The sequence below is a fragment of the Molothrus ater genome, chromosome 2, assembly GCF_012460135.2.
Source record: "Molothrus ater isolate BHLD 08-10-18 breed brown headed cowbird chromosome 2, BPBGC_Mater_1.1, whole genome shotgun sequence".
In the NCBI taxonomy this organism is placed as follows: Eukaryota; Metazoa; Chordata; class Aves; order Passeriformes; family Icteridae; genus Molothrus; species Molothrus ater.
Genome location: NC_050479.2, coordinates 79,829,479 through 79,853,738, shown reverse-complemented (window position 1 = coordinate 79,853,738; position 24,260 = coordinate 79,829,479). Strand labels below are relative to the sequence as shown.

Here is a 24,260-nt window from a genome sequence, read left to right as displayed (position 1 = left end):
GAAATTGTCTTGGTAACAAGAGCTACAGTGTATTACATCCTCTCCCGAGACTAAGTGGAAAGACAATTGTACCAGCCCGAGAGGACTATTGATTGTTCACAGTTTGAATTTGATTACCCTTACGGAGAACTGAACGAGAGATCATCTTCAGCTCTGCTAAATGGATTTTTTTTCCACTGAAAGTTATCGGTTCACTTTCATACAGGGCAATCAGGGGGCAATAAACACAGGGAGTGTGATTTCATTACAGATTTCCTGAGTCTGCAAGTGTGGAAGTACGAAAAGCTGTCAAAGAAATGATGGCTGCTTAGTAATGTGGCTCTGTGTTTAAACCAGGTGGGAGCTCTGAAGGGACACCACAGCTCATGGTGTGTTGCTTGTCTTATTGCAGGAGGGAATCCCAAAGGGAAGTTTGCTCTGGGACTGGTTCAGAACGAGTGGAAAGTTTATGTTAAAAGGCCTCTGGATCGGGAAGAGCAAGACATTTATTATCTGAACATCACTGCCACAGATGGCCTCTTTGTGACCCAAGCTGCTGTGGAAGTGACTGTCACTGATGTTAATGATAATAATCCAGTTTGTGAGCAGGTGAGTTAACACCACCCATGGCAAGTGGCTGCTGTGTTGAGAAAGAGTGATCTTTCTGTTTGCAAGTATTCAAAGTATTCATAGGAAATGCTGATTTTCATTCTTATGGTCTTAGTTGAAGAATCTGCAGTGATCTGAGAGAGAAGCAGGAAAAAGCATTCCTGTGAAGCCAAGATTGAAGGATAATTGTCTCATAAAGCTTTCAAAGGAGTCTTGTACACAGTGGCCTTAGTTGGCTTTACAAGAAATGATGCGTTGTGAGGTGGCATTGGGCAGCTACTCCTCCCCTGCAAAGAAGAATGAGCTCTCCTTTCACAACCCATGTAGAACTGTCATCAGTCTAGTTTAATTCCAGCTTTCCTCAACTTTCCAGATACCAGACATCCAGTGGAAAAGAAGGCTGTAGCTTGCTATCCTTTTGTTAGGAATGCATGTAGTGTGGCCTGACCACAGCTTTCAGAGTGCTAACTGTCTTGTATTCTGTGGAAAGGCTATCCAGGGAACTGATGTTAGTGCAATAGAAAGGTCTGTGTGAAAGAAAAAACATGATAAAACCCAGAGTTCCTTAACAGTACTACTCACAGAAAATTTATAAATATATATATATATATATATATTTATGTGTGTGTGTGTGTGTGTGTGCATGCACATACTCATATAATTCCTATCCTCACATTATCATTCACTGTTGGATTAGTCTCATTGCAAGAACCACTCTACCACTCTGGGGAATCACAATCTGTATTTCCCTCAAAATTGCTGGATGAGGTGATAAAAACAATTGTTTCTGTTAGCACACTCATCAAGATTTTCATTTCATAGGTGTCAATGGAATAAATAGAAGATACAAAATGGTATTGCATTAAGCACCTAAGATGAGCCCTATTCACAGTCATAATCTGGCATTGTTTCTGTGACACCTCATAGCTTAACAGTGATTTGAATTTCTAGGAATGTGTTGTGTAAAGGAAAATTGTTTCCTGTATAGAAAGATGCACTACAAATAGTTTTTAAAAAAAGGTTGTTCAAAGACTGTTCAAAGGTTGTTCAAAATACTGCTACAGCATAACTAACATGTCTGGTTTTGACTCTAGGTTGCCTACACAGCAATGTTTCCTGAAGATATTCCACCAAACAAAGTAATTCTCAAAATCAGCGCTAAAGATGCTGACATCGGAGCCAATGGTGAAATTCGCTATTCTCTTTATGGTTCAGGGAACAATAAATTTTTCTTAGATCCAGAAAATGGTAAGAAGACAACTAAATGTTTCTGAATAGCCTTAACCCCTCTGGGTACTGGTTTCATTAAATAGAGTTAGGTTACACATGGCTATCAGCCAGTTTTTCCAGTTCTGGCAGATTTGGGTGACCATTTGAACGGCGGTGACAGGAGGGAGAAAGAGGGACATCTTTGTTGGTCAGGTTGGATGTTACAACCAGAACAGTTGATATCCATCCTTTTGTTTCCCTGCAGACTTCAGGTTAGATCATAGCTTTATCATAGAACCACATAGAACCAGGCTATTTTGGGCTGGAAGAGAACTTTGAAAGTCATCTAGGCCTAACCCATATACAGATTCATCTTCAAATAGATCATGTTGAGACCCATCCAGTTAAGGTTTCTAGTAAGGTTTCTAGGGCTGTGCCAGTGCCACTGTTTCACCACCCTAAGCATAAAAAATGTCTTCCCTTATATCTAGTCTAAATCTACCCTCTTTTAATTTAAAGCGATTACTCTTTGTCATATCACTGCAAGTACTGCTAAAAAGGAAATGTTTCTGTGTTAAGGAGTCTATAAATCTTGAGAGTGACAGAAAGACAGACTTGGAAAAACATGGTGGTGTTTGTATAGGTAAAGCTGTAGGCTGCTGTCAAAGCCACCATGAATGGCTTGTCATCCCTGCATTCATATTGACACCTCACTTATTTGGGTAAAGAGGAAGGGGAAGTGACACTGCTGTGAGTTTTTAATCTGTTTGTTGGAATAAGCAATGTTGGTTTTGTTTTCTCTTTCCTATTCCTTTGGAGCACGTGGTTTTGAGACACTCTGGCTGTCTAGAATTAATGACTGCTGCTCCAATAATAATGACAACTGCTGCTTTTAAATAATTTCAGGTGAGCTGAAATCTTTGGCCCCTCTTGACCGAGAGAAAATCCCTGCATACAACTTGGTTGCCCGAGCCACTGATGGTGGTGGCAGGTTTTGCCAGTCAGAAATCCATCTTATTTTAGAAGATGTTAATGATAATCCACCAGTGTTTTCATCTGACCACTACACTGCTTGTGTCTACGAGAACACAGCCACTAAAGCTTTGTTAACAAGAGTCCAAGCAACTGATCCTGATGTTGGTAAGTGAATAACATTGCAAAAAAAAAAAAAAGTTCATGAAAATTCTGCAGGTTGGTGGAATTGCAGAGCAGATTTGCTTTTCTACTGCTAAATTTCTTCATTTTCTCCTCCTTGTTCTTCTTTATCTTCCCCATTCTTTCTCTTCTCTTTTTCCACATCAAAATGCTTGTGTCTGATCTTGACATAATGGTGTTACAAAGAGAAAGGCATTGCAGCAGCCACAGAAACACGTAGTCTTCTCTTGATCAGCAATAGCGGGGAAAGATCTTTTTGGGGCTAAATTGCAACTTTCTTCCTTCAGTGGTCTTGCCTCTTTTCTTGAGCCATGATTTTGAACACCCATGCCTCTATTTATGCAAATAATATAGTTACATGCTACAGGGACCTATACCTGATTAATCACAGCTTTTCTAGAGTTTTATACTGCAATAGCTCCCATTTGTTCCAGCTGGTTACCTTAGCATAAAACTATTGTACACTGTGAATGTATATTATAAATGTTCTGGTTACTTAACTACACACTCTTTGAAAGTATAATCTTTTATTATATGAGGACCTTAGCCTTGAAATGTGGGCCCAATTATAAATATTTAAAGAGGGATCATTTGGTGTAATACAGTGGTAAAACCTACTGAATATTAGAAAAATTTTTAGGTCATTCACTTGAGTTGAAATAACTTTGGTTTTTTGTTGTTTTTTTTTTTTCTTTCTGTGTTTTGGAGGTGGCCTGAATAGTTTTCGTGTAAAAAGCAGATCTTTCATTCAGTGAAAAGAAAAAAATAAATTTACCAAGTAGAGTGCATGCTGGAAGTCTCAGTTATTTGTGAGGCTGATAGTTTAGATATACAGGAATTCATAAAGGAGCAGCAGCATTCATTAATGTATCTATGAAGAGCCACATTATATGCCATGGTTGAAAACCATGGCATATAATTAAAATTATGATATTGTCCTGCAGTGAAGAGCCAATTACTGCTGGTAAACTACTGAACCATCTGAAGAGACAGTGTTGTTATTTTCCACTGTTGTATTAATTGCCATTTTTCTTGTATGTGGGATGACATTCAAGGAGAGTGGGGACACAATTAGAATAAAAAGTTGTCAAGAAAAGTTCTTGCTAGCTCCAACCTTACATAACAAGATGGCTAACAATTAAAAAAACCCACAAACTATGAGCTAGTTGCTGTACATTCCTTCTGAAACTAGAGAAGTTAAAGGTAGGGATGGATATGGTGAATGAGAAGGGCCTATGTACTTCATTAATGCTTAGACCTGAAAATCAAACTATACTGTGTATCACAGGTAAATTACTAAAAAGTCCCTAAAACTGGATTTTGTTCTAATTACTGTTCTGTTAGTCCCTACTAAAAGCACTGATTCCCTATTGCTAGATAATGAATGAATTCAGGTAGTGTAATGTTCCCCTGAGAGAAAAAATATATAATTGATATTCCTGATGGGCTGTGATAGTCCTCTAAGGCTTTTTGAAGTGTTATCCTGAAAACATCAGTGGAGGCAGTAATCATCATACAAATAAATTTTTAACATTTAGGAAAAATCTTGTGATCAGACTTAGGATTTGCCTGTTCTGCTTTGGGCTTTAAGGGCCGTGTACTGTAAGGGCAGGAGCATGAATATTGAGGCCATTGAGAGAAGACTTGGGAGAAGTCCTTTTATGGTCCACAACTAAACACAACAGAATCCTGAGAATACTGTGTTCAGACACTGTTGGATAATTAAGACAATGTCAACGTAAGAGAAAAATAGGGTTATATCTGCCTTGTGCCTTTGATATCTGTTGAAGCTCCTGATCTCATAATATCCTGTGAAATTATAGGACTGGACCATAAATTGCTGTTTAATATATTTATAATTTAGATAAATACTTAGAAACTAGCTGTACCAGCTGGACACACTGAGGGAAAATTGTGATCCTCCTTCACAGTATTCAACAGAAGAAAACAGTTTTAACTGTTTAGTAGCACACAAGTTCATTTTCCATTACCTCTACATACAGCTGGGGATCTTAAATTACATGATCTCCTGAAGGAGAGAGAATATGCATAAGTCTATTTGTTAGGATATTTTATGGTTTTAATTGAAAACAGTTATTTCTCCTATACTGCTGTGATTGGAAAGTTTTAGTATTTCCACAATATGGTATTTGAGACTTATTCACCACCAGCAGGTTTGGAAATGTTCAAACTAAGAATTGAAGGCGAAATGCTGGTTCTACATTTTTTCAAGAGGTTTACAGAAGGCAGTGAATTTTTCACCTCCCACTGTCTCCAAAGCAAAGAGCCAAATTACTCCATTTTGTTCAAATCAAGGCACTAGAAGAACTGGAATGAATGCTGAGGTGTAATTACCAGAGCAAACCCATCACACAACTGCAGTATCAGCCTGTTTCAAAGGAATTAGGGTCATGCTAGGGCAGCAACTCTCAGGAAACTTACATGGGACTTTATCAATTTTTCAACATACTTGCCACAAACTTCAGGATAAATGTGGAGCCCAAAGCTGAGGTGCAGGCACATACTAATTTCCAGTGCTGCTCGTGTTTTCTGCATGCACAGGGTGTTGTGGCCTTGCTCACAGAGTACAAGAATGAATGACAGTATCATCCAGGCTCAGCAGTGCTTTAAGTGATGGTTAAATCCTGCCTCACTTGCAGGCGCTGTGCTTTGTGAATGACCTCCCTGCTCAGGCCTTTTTCCATGATGATTAATGGTGTAGTCTACCAAAGGCAGGAGCACTTATTGTGCTAAAAATGAAGAGTGCATTATCCATCCTTCTGCAGTCTTCTTCATCACCACTGGGGCACCAGTCATCCAGATCTCTAGTCAGTTTAGTGATTTCACTGGCCAATTGATTTTTTTCTGGGTTTATGATGAATATGAGATTCTAATTTGGCTCACAATGGGAATTGCCTTGTCAGGCAGCTCTCTCTTGCCTGCCACTGCTGCCTTCCAGCCTCTCTCTCCATTAGTTGATGTTTAAAGATGTGGCAAATCATCTCCTGCACAACTAGCCAGTACAGATGGACTGGGCCATCTTTGAGCCAGCACCTTGTATTGCATGCAGCCAACGTGCAGGAAAACACAGGCATGTAGGTAAAAAATTGGCAGGAGCGGCCTTTATTTGGTTGCAGAGTTCATGCAGTGTGCAGACTGCCCTGCTCTGTTCTCAGCTGACCCCCAACCTCACAGCCCCTCCCCAGCCCAGGGCCTGTGCCAGTGCGTCTCGCAGGAGATGTGGTAACGTGCATGCTGCTAGGAGCCAGCTGGTATCCATGTTTTGGTTTGGGAAGGCAAACCAGAGTGCTTCTCAGAGTCACTGATGAGACTGATCGGCTTCTTCCTTGAATAGCAGGCATCTTGTCCAACCCTCCTGCACAAGCAGGGATGTCTACAGCAGGTTATCTAGGACTCAGTCCAGATGGCTTTTGGCTACCTCCAAGGGCAGAGGGTGATGTCCTCCAAGGGTTGACTACTATGCAGCATGAGCACCTCAGAGGTCCTCTGGGAATAACCAGAGACCTGCATTGTGGATACAGATAAAAGTGTAACGTGCTCACCGTGATCTGTTGTACATGACAAAAGTGTTATTTCAGGAAATACCCTCCAATATCTTACAGAAGATTTAATGACATTGAGTAATGCAACCTGGAAAAACAATGAGCAGTGTGCTACCTTATTCAAAGCATTTTCTCACTTTCGTGCATAGGTTGCCCAGACTTTTGGATGTGTCCCAGCTTCTGCAGGGCTTGTAGCCTTGTGAGTAGAATGGTCTAAGGTTCATTCACCAGTTCTGAAAAAAAACATCCAGCTAATTTTGGGGTCAGTAGATTTGAATGATGAGCCTGGATTTCTATTCTTTGGTCCTAGTATTTGATGCTTTGGTATTTAGGTGGATATGAGAGAAAATATGGGTGTTGAAAGCCTAATTTAGGAAGCCATAATAAGATTTGAGACCCTCCCAAAGATATGTTTATACAGTCAGTTTATATGGGTTAATTGTGGTTGAATTTGATTCTGTTCTTTAAGCAGTTTTATAGAGTTAAATATTATTTGGACCAGGATTTATGAGAAGGATTCTGTTGTCAGCTGATTAGAGCATTTGTGTTTAATCTGGAGAGTTTAAATAAATCAAGTCTGTAATCAGTCTGATTCTTGGCATGTGGAGCTAATTATTCACCTTTTCACACAAAGTGGAAGAGCTGCAGCAGAAGAGACTCAGCCCTTCTGGGAGAAGTAGTTTGACCTTCTTAGTAGGAGACATCTGCTTCCTAAACCCAAACTTCTCCAACAAAAGAATTGATAGGGAAACTGGTAAACTGAGGGAAGGAGTGCCATTTTCTTTCAGGTTCCTATGGAAAATTTTTTGTTGGATTTCGAAGGAAATCTGTGTCAAGAAATTATACTTTTCCTGCAAGGTTTGACCTCACATATTTTGATGTTTCAGTAAAGACTTGCTTGATCAAAAAAAGCACAAACCCATACCCTTACCCTTACCATGTGTTGCTCACAAGGCACCAGCACAGGAAATAATAGATTTCTTTACTAGGGATGAATGATAATATGACTTCTCCTTCAGGTTTCAGCCAGTCCAGTTTAGGGTGTACCTACCGCCAAAAGGATGGGGAAGCAGGTGTATTTTATCTTCTTTTTCTTCCTATCCTCTCTTTGTGTCAGTGAGGAAAACAGAAGAAATGACTAAAACAATAAAAATGAAGTATCTGCCAGAAATAGTGACCAAGGAATATAGATAGTTCTCTGAGGTTTATCACTGTTTTTTAAAAAGTAGCATCACGATGCTGGTGAGCCTAGCATGGAAAAAAATCACTCAGGCTGTTCAGTGGGTCACCACTTTCAAGAATACACATGTGGAACTAGAGTACAGACTTCAGCCTCATCAATGGTGGGATTTGCTCTTGAAGGAATTAGGGCAGCTGAGTGTGTTGCAGTCACAGCTGCCTCACAGCTGGGCTCAGGGAAGTGTGAAGTGTTGCCAGGTGAGATTGCAGGAGGGTCAGAGAGAGGTGTAAGACAGTCACAGCTTGATTGGAGTGCAGCTCTCTGAATTACGTGTAATGGTGAGTAACAAAATACAAGAAATGCTGAAGTAGGTACTGATTTTGACATTTTCTGGCAAAACCAGTACACAGCCAACCTTTGCTTTATCTGTTTGTTAATGTTGGGCATGTCCCTTAAAATGGATCTAGAAACTTTTGGAGTGTTCAGGATCTGAAAAAGATGAAGGCAGGGATTTGAAACGTGAATAAAAAGAATAACAGAGATAATAGGACAGAAGATGTACTAAAACTCAACAGCTAATAGGTAGTTAACTTTGGTAATGAGGCCAGCTAGATGGCATTTCTAGGTATTGTCTGGGTTTTTATAAAATAAATATTACAAGATACTTTACAGAGGATGACTCATTCTCTTTAAAATATACATGGTGTTTCCTATATCTTCACCCACATCGTTGCCTCACAGACTTTTAAAATAGTACCCGGGTTAGGTCTCTAATGCAGGATATGAAAAAGACATGAATTATTAATTCCCTTTACTCTAGCAATCCAAAACAGCACTGCATAAGTAAGAGGTGTAGTTTAAGTAGGGAGGCCTGTCCCCTGTCACTGGAGCTGTTTTCAGAAAGAATTCGGGAATCAGCCATGGAAGAAAAAACCAACCAACAAACCAATCAACTAAAAGACAAAAAACCAAACAAAAAGCCCAAAAAACCCAAAACAAAACAAAATAAGAAAAAAAAAACACCAACATACAACCAAAAAAAAAAAAAAGGAACACAAAACAAAAGGCATGAGTGAGCATTGCTCTGTAGCCTGGTGGTTGATTTGGTTCTGGGCTCTGTTCCTCAGAGCTTATTCAATGAATAGCAATAGTCCATGATGATGTATCCTTATACTCCTTCTTCCTGGAAAGGTGTCTTTGCCATTAGACTCCTGTTGAGTCTTCCATAAGGAGAGTGGAATGGCAAAGCCCGACATTCCCCAATTGTCTGGCCCGTCCTACAGACACTTGCAAGTCCAAATTCACTCAGTGAGCTGTTCAGGAGAAAACCTAGATTTTGCCTTCCTAGTAAAGGCAAAAACACTAACAGGAATGCAGAGATACAGCACACTGGACCCTGAAAAATTACCAAATTAAAAAATAATAGGCTCTTAGGAGTTTAGACTTGGCTTATTGTTAGGAGGTAAATAAACAAGGTATTTGGAGATTTTGAAAACCTCTGACAAAACATTCAGCACGACCCTGTTGAATCCCTCAGAGGGCCATATTTTTAAAGCTTCAGGGGTAGTCAGGAGAATGCAGTAACCCTCCTTGCATTTAAATAATGAGATGTGTGTATCAAGATGACTAAAAGCTAGTCTGTGTTCAGGAACTGAAGTCATCAAACCAATCTCATTTCCTTCTGCAATATGTGAGGAGGCCATATTGAAATAAATATTATGAGTGTTATGGCTTAGGTTTAGTGAGTTTTATGGCATTGTACTGCACCATATTTTTATGTGTAAGCCAGGGAAACATGGTCTGCACCAAACTGCTATCAGGGGAGTTTGTAGTAACCATTATACTGGAGGGATAAGTTAAGAAAGGTACTGGGTGCAGCATTGCTGTTTTGATTCCTGAATACATAAATAGGCATAAGGACTGTATTGCTAAATGTCAGAAAGCAGAGTGGTACTGCAAGTTACCTGGATAGTGCCAAAGCTGCAGTTGTGGTATTTAACAGTTGGAAAAGTGGTATGGAAAAACCCAGTGCAAATCATCAAGATAAATGTGACGTCCATGTTTAGGCAAGAAAACCAAGTGCACTGGTGTTGTCTGGCTGGTGGCTGCCTGGGCAGCAGAACTGCAGAGGTGCAGCTGTGACCCACAGGCTGAAGGTATTTATTCTTTCATACTGGTATGAAAAGGCAAATATTCTATGAGATGGGTAAACCAGAGTAATACTGGAAAAAATAAGTAATTCTTTCTGTTTAATTGGTGTTGGCCAATCCTGACCTGAAAGGCTGTGTTGTTTTTGGTGCAGCACTTCCAAGAAGATGTAGGCTACATTTTCCAGGAAGATGTAGGAGATTGACAAAAGAGATCACAAGTCTGGAAGAAAATTCAGGAAATATTGAAACAGTTGAGAGGGTCTGCCAGAGAGAAAAGAGTTGAGATGATAAAATATAACAGTCTTCAGCTTTCAGATAAGTAGCTCTGAGGAAGGAAGCTGACCCTTGTTATTTTTTCTTTTCCCTTGTCTTTTATTAATTTTATTCAATCTCAGCAAAAAGTCAGAACAAGATTTTTAGTTGTAAGAAAAGTGAGACTCTGGGGTGTCCAAGGAGCTTATGCAAGTTCCTGATCAAAGGATAGGCTTCTGTTTGGGGATGAATTGCATCCATCTTGTCTTTGTGCAGGGATAAATTAGATGACCTCTCAGGATTCTGGCTCTCTTCACACTTTCTCATTTCTAGTAGTTTCTTTAATTTTTGAGATTTCCAAGATATTGTTAACAACATAGAGGCAAAGAAGTGGACAAAGAAGAATTGTATCTCTTGGATTATATTGAGTGAATAAACTCTGTCTTTAAACTGGATCACTTAAACATATATATATATATATATATATGTGTGAATAGTCTCTCTCTATGTATATACACATACACAAATATATAAAATATAATATACAAACTATTTGATCACATGTCTAATGAAGAGAGGCTGAGGGAGCTGGGGTTGAGAGGAGACCTTCTTGCTCTTAATAACTACCTAAAAGGAGCTTGTGGTGAGGTGGGGGTTGGTCTCATCTCCCAGGTAGAAAATGAAGGGATGAGAGGAAATGGCCTCAAGTTGTGCCAGGAAAGGTTAGATAGGATATTAGGAAAAACTTCTTCACAAGCATTGGAATAGGCTATCCAGGTGGAATTACTACCCCTGGAAGTGTTTAAAATGTGCATGAATGTGCTGCTTGAGGACATGGTTTGGAGCTGGGTTAACAGTTGGACTCAGTGATCTTAGAGGTCTTTTTCTATCTTAATGGTTCTAGTCATGCTTACATATGTGTATACATGGTTTTTATCTCTCTCTGTGTGTCCATTCCACTGCTTCTGGTTATGTTTCCCTATGTTACCAGCTGCAATGTGTAACCCTGAATCAGGTACCTCCAAAATCCCAGCTTCAGAAAAATTGACTCAGGAGCACTGAAGAAAACAAGTATATATGTCAAGTGATGTAAACCAGTACCCAGGAATATGAAAATCCCTCGTAGGAAAGAGATGGAGGGTGAGCCAACTATCCAGATCTTGACTTCCCACCAAAAAGACAGCTCCTGTCTCAGCTGAAATGGAAAGCAGGGTTTTAGACACCCATGGATGGTCCCATACTGCTAAGAGTTTGTACCTTCCATTTCTGTCAAGTATTTCCCTTTAGTAAGGGGCTGATTATCTTCAGGTCTGCCCTGCCCTCATTCCAAGGTACCCTGACTCCATTGGAGCAGTGGTGTGAGTAAAGGCCTTTGGGGTTAGGGCTATTTTTTTCCCTCAGAAAAGGGAAAAATAGTGAAAGTCTATCTTGGTAGCAGTGTTATGGATTGAACTCAGTCAGGTTTTCTGCTTAAGCTGTAAAAATCACTTGAAATATTTTCCCTGTGGGGCTATCTATTCTTCTACAGTTCAACAAGGTACTTCAGGCAAGGTTTCTCTTTCATCTCAAAATGATGGAGTAGAGTACTATAAAATCTGGTTTAGAATTCATCTTTTGTCTTGTTTGCTGTTAACAAAGTTGTGGACTTTTATCTTCTAGTAATTGGCCTTGTGGTTAACATTTGGGTAGTTGGGAAAGGTCATAGGTACACACCAATGTTAATCATCACATCATAAAAGAGGCAAGAGAAAGCACAATAATCAGATAGTTTGTTTTGTATGTCTGCAAACCACTGCTGAACTAAAAAATAATTTTTTTCATCTTCCTTTCTGGTCTACATCTTGTTTGTTTATTTTCAATACTTGCCATTACATTTCTTTTCATCGGCTTTCAAAATGAAAATGAGTAGATGACAAAAGTTAATGTCATTTTTCAGACATAAACTAAAATGAGTGGTCTAGCTTTATTTGGGAAAACACATTAAATAATGAGTTCAGGGTGACAGATGAAACCTGAAAGGAGAAACACTATGTGTGACTTTTAATATATGTAACTTTTACTTTATGTGTGATGCATAAAGGTATTGCCCACTGCAGAAAATTACTGTCATATGGGGATTGTGCCTATTGGGTTAATGCTCAGCCTTTTAATTGGTGTCAATCAGGATCAAAATGTGTTGTAACTCCACCATTTTCAGTTGAGTTGCATCTCAAATCCTGTGTCCAGTTCTGGACCCTCACTGCAAGAAAGACATTGAGGGGCTGGAGCGTGTCCAGGGAAGGGCAACGGAGCTGGGGAAGTGTCCGGAGCACAAGTCAGGTGAGGAGCAGCTGAGGGAGCTGGGAGTGTTTAGTCTAGAGAAAGGGAGATTCAGGGAGGACCTTCTCTCTCTCTACAGCCACTTAAAAGAAGGTTGTAGTAAGTTGAGGGTTGGACTCTTTTCCCAAGTAACAAGCGGTAGGACAATAGGAAATGGCAGCAAGTTAAGCCATGGGAGGTTTAGATTGGAAAAAAGAAAAAATTTCTTCTCTGAAAGCCTTGTCAAGCACTAGAACAGGCTGCCCAATGAAGTAGTTGAGTTACAACCTTGGGAAGTATTTAAAAGATGTGTAGATGTGACACTCAGGGACATGGTTGAGTGGTGGCCTCACTGTGACAGTGCTGGGCTAATCGATGATCTCAAAGGACATTTCCAGACTGAATGATTCTGTGATTCTGTGCTTTATACAAGGAGGGTATTGATAGTGCTGAATTGTGAAGCAAAGTTCCTGATGCTATTTAAACTAGTAATGACATAGAAGTTGTCATGATGTGGCATTCAGTGTGTGCCCCTTTGTTCTAGTACAGAAGAAACCAAGAATAAAAGCCTATTTGAAGAATGGTGTTTGAGGTTCTAGGCAGGTGTGTGTTTTACAAGCTCTTCACACCAGAGATTTCGCAAAGGGCAATATTCTATCATATGCTAATACAAGTCTAAATAGAAAAGGTGTTACCTTATTCCTTTATTTAAAAAGAAATGTACTGCAATTTTCTTATTGTAATAATGATTCCTGCAAAGACTTTCCTTGTTCAAATAGCTCACGTTCATGATTGGCACCTTAGAAATCTGAGAAGTTTGAGTGAGTGAGTTGACACAAAACAGTTTGCAAACATTAACCCCCCAAGAGCTGTAGGCAAGCAGTGTGGGAGGATTGCTCTCTTTACCACTGCAGGAGCCATGGCATTGAAGCAGTTGTTTCCTTTCCATGGAAAGCATCTCCTTTAGAACAGACTCTACCATCATCTCTGTGGCAGGGATGGCATTGACACACACGGGTGGACACTTCTCTCTCAGGAGAGGGTAGCCCCCGGACTAAAGCATTTTGAATTTCAATAGAAGCAGCTTCCTACTTCACCTTTGCCTCATGCCCAATTCTCTCCCAGCCTTAGGTCAGAAAGCTCAGTAGAAACAGCTATTGATGTAACAAACACTTTCTTTCGAGTGCTGTTTCTGCCACAGTTTTTAAATGATACCACTCTTAAGAAGCAAGTGTTAAATTCCGCCCCTCAAAACGCTCTATGAGAGAGTCAGCTCACAGCTAAGATCTCCCTCTGTATGTCTCCTGTTTTTTCTCCTTTTGGCATTTGGGCCAAAAGCCACTAAGGGTTGGTATCTGTATACCCACTCAGGTTTTCTGACCTAATCTGCTGTCTCTTCTTGCATAAAATGGCACTTTCATCTGTGAGAGTTTTTCTTTCATGTCCCATGGGAAAAATAAGACTGTTCTCTTCATCATACCAGACTGGTACAAGATAGCCTATGTCTCTGGAACTTCTGTATTCCTCTCTCATTTTCCAGGAAGGAAAAATAAAAGCACTTTCCTTCAAGATTTTACTGTCTCTATTTCTACCTAAAAATCCCATATATTAGAGTGAGCAACCAGAACACCATAATCTATATCTGATCTATCTCCATTGTAGGAGCACCAGTAATGGCTTACAAAAAACATTATTAATATTTTGTTAATTCATGGACATCACTTTTAGGAAGTAGAATACAAGAAGAGGGGCTGGATTATATGTCAGATTGCCTTTACTGGAGTTATTACCTCCTGTACATAAACTTGCCTCTGTGGTGTCGCATGCACCAAATTCTCTCTCCCCACTCTCCATTGCAAGATACACTTGCTGAAGTTTCCTGGTGTTTCAAGGCACAAGGCATCCATTGGCCATTTCCTTTCTGGCTGTTTGTGCTCTCAAGGACTGTGGTATATGAATCTTCTGTCTTGTGCCCAGGTGTGCTGTAGTGAGTATCAAAAAGGGAGTTTGTGCCAGAGAAAACTGCAAACCAGACTAAGGCTGTCCTGCAGTTACAGACGAGTAGAAGGTGTGTGTTAGGGCCCCTGCCTCAGAGGAGTGTTTGATACTGTGTAGAAACTGGCAGGCACCAAGAGTGGCTGGTGCAGAATACTAAATAGTTTTACCCTTAAAACTCATGTGTAGGTTGGGTGCTAAGCAGCATGCTCTGAATGAAGGGGGAAAAAATTCCCATTTTCCAGCATCCCTGAGGATCAGCTGTTATTACTAACTCATTAATTGTTATAGTCATGTCTGTCCTTTTTTTGTAAGTAGAAGTTCATGGAGGATGTGTAGCTGAAGGAGATCCTCCCCAGATGGAAACGTAGATACCTCCAACCATTCACGCTCTGAAAATCTTCCACTTTCTAGAGGGTTTTACTACTTTTTAGTGTTTGTCAGTTTGGTTGACTGTCAGCTGGCAGAGTATTTGGATATATGTATCAAGAGACTAAGGAAAGGGGTGAGTGTGCTCTCCAGCAGCTGTAGGGTATTCAAAGCCTTCGTGTTTTATCATGAAGGAATTTCCTGTGAATTTGTGGGCTCAGTTCCTCCCCTGTAGGATAGAAGTCAGTTCCTTGATTGCCTTGCTGTTTTGCTGAAGGTGGGACATGTTATTTTCGTATTTGTGATGCCAGGGTGAATAAAGAGACTTTGCTGTGATTAAAAAACCAAAACAGAACAACTCAAAAAACCTAACAGCCTAGTTCACTGCAATATTGCCATTTAATTTGTTCCGTATTTTAAAGACATTTGAACCTTTTAAATATGCTCTAGTGTCTCAAGCACTGCATAAAAACTTTATTCTCTGAAGAGCCAAATAATAATTCCTAATGCCCTTCAAGTAGGGTCTGAGACTTTGTAGTTGCTCTAGCTTTTATGTGCGTGTGATTGAACAAAGAGTCTCCCAGCTCCCCCTTGTGTGGATGCTCAACTCCTGCTACATCAAGCAGAAAACAACTGTGATTTGTGCTGCTTTTGATCAGACATTTCTACAATGCTTTGCTGCTGGAAAGCAGAATAATACTGTCACAAATTTTAAATTAACAAAATATGCCTAGAAGGGATTGGTAGCTCTTGTTCATCTGATTAATGTCAGGCTTGTAAAGTCTGTTCTCCCACAAAAACAGCAGCAAATGCTCAAGTGAGAGATGTTAAAAACAGAGATTCTCCATTTTAGTGGATCCTTGTGTTTTAGTCATAATCTCTTACTGAAGCACCCAGGTCGAAATCACAAAATCAACTAGCATCAAGGGAGTTGAATTAGCTTGTATCTGTGTTCACTTTTAATTAGATTTGAAATGGCTATCCCACTCTAGTGCAGAAACCAAGTCAGTACCATCCCCTCAGGCATTATTACTGACAACAACCTTAGCATAGATCTGCATATTCAGCAGTTGGGTGCATAGGTGCTTTGTATTGGGAAATACAGGCAGGATTTTAAAAACACAGGATCCCTTTTTTACAACTCAATTTTTGCTCTTAGGCTGGGGAACAGAGGGACTTTCCTTTTTTAAAATGTTCATATTCTGGCAGGAGTTTTTTGATGCAGCTTTTGTTTAACAGGTATCATCTTACGATAATATTTTTCTGCTCAACAGTGGAATCAAGGCAGCACTGGTAGCAAGTACATTCTGTGCCACCTGATGTATTTCTACGGGTTTATTTTCCCCTTATGTACATTTCTATTCCTTCAAGATGTGCTCTGAGACATTTCCAATTTCAGCATTCTGTTTGTCTCATCTAATTCAATTATAAACTTTTCTGGGCAAGGACCATATCTGGGTTCTGCTTTCAAGTTTCAGTATCCAACAGTTTTGCACAGTAATCTTTAAAAAAAAGTATCATGATGAGGGAAGGAACTTAACTTATCCACAGGGATTTGTCATGTGGGAAGAGCATGCCCTAACGTCCCAGCTTTCAGCAATATTGTACCCACAGGCCCTCCTACCTCTACCCCCACTGGAAATGCTCAATGTGATAGCAGATTTTGCTTAGGGTTAGTGTTAGATGGGGAGAGATTTTTCTTCTCTTTATTTCTCATTTTCATTTCCCATTTGCTTCTCTTTCAGGCGTGAACAGAAAAGTCACCTATTCCCTGTCAGACTCTGCAGATGGTTACTTCTCAGTTGACCGGTCATCAGGAATCATTATTTTGGAGCATCCACTTGATAGGGAGCTTCAGTCCTCCTATAACATCACTGTAAAGGCCTCAGATCAAAGCATTGTCCTGACCTTATCCTCATTTGCCACCGTTACCATTACAGTGCTGGACATTAATGACAACCCTCCCGTGTTCGAAAGAAGAGATTATCTTGTGACAGTGCCTGAAGACACCTCACCTGGCACCGAGGTCCTTTCTGTTTTTGCTACAAGCCAAGACATTGGTACAAATGCTGAGATTGCCTATCTCATCCGATCAGGAAATGAGAAAGGGAAGTTCAAGATTAACTCAAAAACAGGTTTGTAAGGTGGCTCTTACTTGCAGTGCTAAATTAAAGCATCAGAAAAACATGAATGCTTTGGGGAAGGCTCTTGGACCAAAAGACTTCCAAGGCCAGAGTCTCACAGCTTATCATTGTGTAATTAACTACACAGTTAAAAAGCAATTTTAGGTTGGAGAGTGATGTCAGCTATGGTCACACATGGCTGCCCCAGCTCAAGTGGAGAATACTTTTCTCCATTAGTAAGTCTGTCGAAACCAATATAGATGTGACAACCTATTAGCCAAACTGTGCAAAACACTTCGGAACACTTGCAGTGTTCTCTTGCTTACCAGCTGAGTACAGCCTCAACTGTCTGCCCCTTAGAAGGCATCAGCCAGTGCTACCAGGACCTGTTAGGACCAATTCAGTCCTAATACGTGATTGCCATTTATGTAGCTATATGCAGCTTCCCTGACTTAGGTTGTTATGATTTGTCTTTTTGATTTCAGCCAGGGCTTGGGTTGAAGTCTTTTTGGTTATACATCACAAATTTCAGAAGTCCTCCACTGCTTCTCTATGAGAAGTACCAAACAGAGGTATCAAATTTGGTGTAAATGGCTCCTTTTCTCTGAATTTCCTTAGCAGGATATATTCTTCATCCTCACTGAATTTTTATTTCATCAACTGTAATCTGTTTCTTCTATTCTTCCTGTAGTGGATCCCCTTCTTCTCATAGCATTCAGGATGACCAGTACAAATCTGACACCTGAGTCTGAGAGCAAAGCAGTCTTGATTATAAAAGCTGAAGAGAGCACTTCTTTGGGTGCAACTGTAATAGCCAGTAACATGAAAAATCTCAAAATTATGCATTGTGTCATTTCTATAATTGTGTGCAAAAATGGCTCTCCACTCTGCGGAGGCTGCTGCCTCTCATGTGAGGGACTTAACATAACTGTGTGTTGTCTGTCATCTTCGTCATGTTGATTAGAGCTAGAAAAATTTAAACATAAATATGCCTAGGCAGCGATACTTAACTTCACATTTGACAATGAAACCAAGGAAATAAATCAATAAAAACCCATAATGAAGCTTAATCACACAGAAAAAAACCCCACCAAAACTAAAACTATATTATTCATTAATGTGTGACAGCTCCATTATTATCCATTTAGAGGCAGGAGCTCAGTTTCTAGACAGCAGAGTGGTGATGTAGCATGCCTGATCAGAGCTTGAAAAATAATGTCCTTCGCACCATTCATCAGTGGGACCTAACTCTCTGCTAGCCCCTTGGGAGCTTCTCTTAGGGCTTCTTCTTTCAGCAAGTCATGCTGAAAGGTGGAATTCATTTGGAGAGAGCCCAGACAAGATTAAGAGGAATAATCTGAGGTCTGTAAAATGTGACTTAACAGGAAAGACTGAAGGAATTAAGGCTGTTTAAGCTACAAAAGAGAAGACATGCTGTTAGTTTTCATGCCTATAGAAATTACCTGTGAAGAAGAGGGAAATAAACTGTAGTCCATGCCTAGTCTACAGTGAATGGGTTTAAATTACATTTGGATTACTTTGGTAAAATTATAGGAAGAAATTCCTGGCTATAACGTGTATTAAGGCCTGAAATACATTTCCTAAGAAGGTTAGGAAGCTGGAGGTTTGTAAGAACACTAGAAATCAGATCATATCTGTCCTAGAGGGAATCTGGGTGCATGCAGTGAATCAAGTTACAGAGAGTCTTAATTTTGGTTGTGTGGTGAAGTAACACAAATATTATAAACCTAGTTGAGTGGAGAAGTCTCTGTTTAATCACTTAAATGATAGACAACTGATTTCTCAGAGGTATTCATATCCTATTCATTTGTATTTAATTCATGAGAAGTTAATTGTGTGGGAGTGAATTTCTGTTGACTTGTCAGGGCTTATTTCCAGAGTCGGCATCCAATTCTCCCAAAGGCTCTGTGAATGAGATGGTAAATGGGTGAATATGGCCCCCACTTCTTCATCTATGATCCTCACATAATGAAAGCTATTTTCATGAGGAACCATTCACTGCCTCATGCCTTGTAAAGGTCCTTTCTGCAGAGGCAACCCAAGTGCAATTGGCATCATTCTTTAATCAAACGACAGCAGTAGAAATCTGAATAAACATTTTTATTGGATTGGGCAGTCTTACAGCTAGTGTTGTACTGTGTGCCATGATGATAAATAGCATGCTGTACTGTTTACTACAGTCAAATCCCTTGCTCTGTGGCATCATTTACTTTTTGCCGGCTGTTGACATTCCCTCCTTTGCTTCGAAGGAGTGATTTCCATTGTCGAAGCTTTGGATTTTGAATCGTGCAAGGACTTCTACTTAGTAGTGGAGGCAAAGGACGGGGGAACGCCCGCCCTGAGCGCGGTGACGACGGTGAACGTGAACGTGACGGACGTCAACGACAACGCGCCCACCTTCAGCCAGGCTGTCTACAGCGCCGTCATCAGCGAGGACGCGGCCGTCGGCGACTCCGTGCTCATGGTGAGCGGGGCCGTGGGTGGCATTTAGGTGTGATGAAGCCCCCTGCCCCTAAAAAACTGCTGCACTGCCTAATCATGATAATTACTACGTCTTGAGGCCCCCAAACCGTTTTATAGACAGTACTCTGTGCCTGCTACTGCTCCCCAAGCTCCTGTCAGTTTCTCCCCAAAAGAAAGAAGTAGTAGTAGTACTGAGCCTTTCTTTTTAACCCTGTTATGCTGTCAGAGAGCAATAGCATATTTTAGGTGTTGCATTTCATGAGTCAGCTAGAAAGAAACAGGTTTTAATAGAAAGGCAGAATTCTACTTTTCAATGAAATAAAATCGTAGAGTCATAGGGTTGGATGAGATCGTAAAGATCATCTAGTTCCAACCCCCATGCTGTGCACAGGGACACCTTCCACTGCACCAGGCTGCTCAGAGCTCCAAATACATAGTATTTGTATAGTCTGGCATGCAGTGTGCCATCCCCAAACCTCACAATATTTTCATCTTGCAACCTGTAGATCCAGAGAGAGAGTGTTGTATGGAATATTAAGATTAAAATATTTTGTATGTTTTCAGACTAGAATTTTGAAAAGGCCCAAGTGAAGCCTCCTAACAAAAACCTATTGGATTGATGCTTTAGAGGTGTACAGTTCAGGTATAACTAGTCTGATGGAATGTGAAGTTTACTTTTTGGTGTGTTGAGCAATTAATGTACCATACAGATCACTTGATATTTGTTTTTCTATTTTTTTTATTCTTCTCTCAAAAAAAGTTGATAGCAGAAGATCTGGACAGTCCTCCCAATGGTCAGATTCATTTTTCCATAGTGAATGGAGATCAAGACAATGAATTTTCAGTTGATCCTGTTTTGGGACTCGTGAAGGTTAAAAAGAAATTGGATAGAGAAAGGGTAAGACATGTGGGACTTCTTAACTTGCAATGACTTACAGATGTGCATCAATCTCCACTCTGCTGCTAGCTTGTGTTGAAGGAGTTTCTTTTATACTCTGCAGCAATCAGCCCGAGATGCTCCAACAGGTCATTCTAACGTTTCCCCACTTCTTTCCATGCCAGCCCTGTCTGTCCCCAGTGTTTCTACACGCCAACTGCTGCCACTCCCACCCTGCACCCACACATCAGCTGCATCAGGGGAGGGCAGCAGCACTGGATTTCCCCCGTGGTGCCAGCAGGAGCTGCTGCTGTGTTAATGAGCTGCCTCCTCTCCCCTGTGCGTGCAAGCACACATGTGCAGCCGTGTGTGCAACAGAGTGGTTACAAAATGCTCCAGATTGTGGCACCGAGCGCCGAGCTGAGACCTCAGCCATTAATTAGCGCTCTGCAAAACATGCCACTGGGGAGGGGATGTTATGAAGTGGCCAGGCTGTACCAAAAGTGAAAGAGTGCTTCATTAAATAGGTTCTGCTGCTTTGTTTGCTCACTCCATTATTCATTCAGGATTATTTATCACCATTTTGCCATAGCTAGCAATTAGCAGCTTTTGGGAAAAGAAACAAACAAGTGCAGTTGCCTGTGCTACTAGCAGGGCAGAAGAGTGGTACATGGCTTCAGAAATCTTGCATCACATAAGGAAATCTGTGCCTCCTGCCTCTCAGCAATGCACCCACAAAACTGGGGAAGCAGATTGCTACCTTCAGAATATGGGCTCAGCTGGAGAAGCCCTTTACTGGAAGCAAACCTGCTTCTTAAAACAGTGGCAAAACCCCCCTTCTGTATTATCACTAAAGCAGGATTAAATTGTTTGTGTTTGGAGGTAGAATGACTTTACCACAGACTGACTAAAATGGGAGTAACAATGGCTGTGCATGTTACAAGTTGGCTGTAATAAAAGCACAGGCTGAGTTCCTTAATGTGACTTTTTTCTAGTTTCTGAAGTGCAGCTGAATTCAGACACACACACCCTCACAAGAGTGTGCATGTGTTATGCCAGCTGTGTTAGGTCTGCATTTTCCAAAGTTTCCCTCAGTTAAAATAAGTTGTGATATTGTCTTTTTCTTTGCTTCTTTGGCACATTTCCTGGACACAGGTGTTTCTGACCCCTTCAGGGAAAATTATGTATGATGCTCTATCTGCTGTAGATCCCCAAAGGTAGTGCTGACTCCCAGGATTCAGTGGTTTAAGGGGACTTATTTCCAGAGCTGTAATCATACAGAGACCATGACTTTTGCCATCTACCTTTCTGGGATACATTGAAATGAAAGCAAACACAAAAAAAAACAAGTGGGAAAGATTCTACAAAACTTTCTGGTTTTAGCTAGCAGTGGAAATTAGGTTAAAAAAAAAAGATTAATTCTCTTACTTAAGTTACTCGACTTTCCATAGTTCAGGATTCCTCTTCCCTCCTGTGTCACTTTACCCCCACCAAATCACAGTCTATCTCCTCCAAACAACCCCCAAAAAGCATGTTGCCTTTTGCTTTGTCCCACATCCCAGAAGAGCCCCCTTATTTTGTGTGCTCAGTCTGAGCTCCTCCCTACCACAAAAAAAGCTGTCATTTTTCAAATGTATTTGGATTTCCTTCCCAAAAAAGCCCCTTTAACATTATCTTGTTCCCTTCTGCAGGGGCATGCTTTTCCTCTTTCCAGCCCTGCTCTGAGAGGGTGGAGCAGAGTGTTGTATCTGGCATGTTTTGCCCTTCTCTTGCTCCGCAGTGGGAGGATTCAGGGGCAGACGTGTCAGCAGCTTTCCCTGCAGAGCAAGGAGCAATGTACAGTAAAAAGTAGTTGTAAGACCTAAGGAAGCCAACATAAGGATGTAGTTTGGAAAATCCAACTGTCATCCATAAACTGTGCATAGACAGAGCTTTTGCAAGTTGTCACATATGCTCACACCTCACACACGGGCACATATGTGTGTAGAGGGCCTGTGGATGATGCACTGAACTGCCTGCACTGCACTGTTTGTGTCTGTTGCAAAAAAGCAGACTCAAGCCCACTTATCTTCTGCAGAGTGGTGGATAATATTCTGTTGCTACAGAGACTGTTGTCCTTCGTACTCCCAAATGTTTTCCAGTGTGTTTAAGCCAACTGCCTGTTAAGTTTTCCTTGGCTCTCCATCACCACTTTAGAAACAGTATGTGTCAAACTGATGCTGGCTCTAATAAGCAATTTATATATTATATATTTGTCTTGGAAACCAACTGTAAGATAAATACAATCAGGTCACTTATCCCAGCGGACACCTAGGAGAGATGGAAATGTAAGCTTTCAGGACTAATGGCTGAGTTCAGATATTATCTGTCATTTATTTTCTGTCTGCCCCTTTATTTCAGGAATGCTTTATCTGATGCAGTTATTTTAATACAATGAAGCTGTTATGTTTATTGGTAGCCTTATAAAACAGAAGTAGGGGCACAATGTGGCAATAAACAGGATAATGTTATACTAAGGGCAGGAAGGCAATGAGGCCAAACAGCTTTCCTTAGAATATGGAAGGTGGTGCATTGAATGTGAAGAACCTGGGTTAAAATTTAGGACCGTTTTCACAATGATTTAATGTTTTCACCTTTTTCAGATATCTGGTTATTCGTTAGTTGTCCAGGCAAGAGACAGTGGTACCCCTCCTTTGTCTTCATCTGTGACAGTCAATGTGGACATTTCTGACGTGAACGATAACAGCCCTGTGTTTACTCCAGCTAACTACACGGCTGTAATTCAAGTAAGTTTATCCTGCACATCAAAAACTTCTCTGACTTTTAAAATGCACAGGCATTTGGTTTCATTTAAGTACTTTTTGATGATCTATCTGCAAAACATGTATCAAGTGATCTTATCTAAAGGAAAATATAAACAAATCTTTCTTGAGTCTTTTGGTAAATTTCTGTTTGCTGAGGCTCCTTAAGCACAGCATCTGTCACACATTTTAACATTCATCCCTGCTGCACCAGGTACTCAAACCTCAAAATGTCTGCTCTGGGATAAGTTCACACTTCTTTATACCTTGCTCTGGGTGTGAGTCTTGACTTTTAGTCAGTCCTGATCAGACAGAGTATCAGAAAGAGCCCAGCAGGCCCTGGAGGTGTGGCGGGTACCTTCATCTCTGCTGCTGGTCCACGGGGCATAAGCGGTGTCAACAAAGCTCAGCTTGTGAAATGCCAGCTTGGGCAAAGAGCATTCAGTTGAATATTCACGATAGAAAAATGTGGTATTTTATGGTTGCAATATGTATCATTTTAATCCTTTTCTTTATACGCTGTGTATATGTGTAAAGGAAAATAAACCAGTGGGCACAAGCATTTTGCAGCTGGTAGTGACAGACAAAGACTCTTTTCACAATGGCCCCCCTTTTACCTTCACCATCCTCACTGGAAATGAAGAGGAGGAGTTTACACTGGACCCTCATGGCGTTTTGAGGTCTGCAGTCATCTTCAAGCACATGGTCTCAACTGAGTATGTGCTCTGCGTGCAGGTAAGGCTTGATTTTTACATCTGCACTCTACACTGAAACAAAAAAACCTCTTGGTGGTAGGTAACCTGTACTTTCCCTGTATGGGTTGTTTTTAATGGGCTGTATTCTACGAGTAAATACCATACATTCCAGTTTGCAAATTCACAATGCAGAACATTTTCTTTGATGTTCTTAAACCTGGTTTCATATAAATATAAATAGGTAGCCAGCCACCTTTCCAATTTCCGCGGCATGAAATGAATTTTCTGAGCAGCGACCGTTATGGTTTAAGATTTTCATCATTTTTTTCTGTAGCTAAGGAAGGAAAATGAGCAAAAATGCATTATATACATATAAATACACCCCAGAACAAGTGACTACAAAATACTGCTTTAGGAACGAAAATAATTTCTGCTTTTAAGTCATAAATTTAATAATAAATTTTTGGAAGCCTTCCAAGAATTCATGAAATCACATTTCCAAGGTCAACTTAGCTTTTAAA

At 40.5% G+C, this 24,260-nt stretch overlaps 1 protein-coding gene across 1 annotated transcript in view; it reads left to right on the top strand.

The window, feature by feature from the left end:
* FAT3 (FAT atypical cadherin 3) overlaps positions 1 to 24,260 on the top strand; it is a 399,825-nt gene that overhangs the window by 328,928 nt on the left and 46,637 nt on the right. Inside the window, exons 12-19 of the mRNA XM_054518453.1 lie at positions 392 to 588; positions 1,683 to 1,836; positions 2,704 to 2,937; positions 16,505 to 16,894; positions 19,153 to 19,367; positions 20,127 to 20,264; positions 22,886 to 23,029; positions 23,582 to 23,779. Coding sequence (XP_054374428.1) covers positions 392 to 588; positions 1,683 to 1,836; positions 2,704 to 2,937; positions 16,505 to 16,894; positions 19,153 to 19,367; positions 20,127 to 20,264; positions 22,886 to 23,029; positions 23,582 to 23,779 — 1,670 coding nt within the window. The remainder of the gene's footprint in view (positions 1 to 391; positions 589 to 1,682; positions 1,837 to 2,703; positions 2,938 to 16,504; positions 16,895 to 19,152; positions 19,368 to 20,126; positions 20,265 to 22,885; positions 23,030 to 23,581; positions 23,780 to 24,260) is intronic.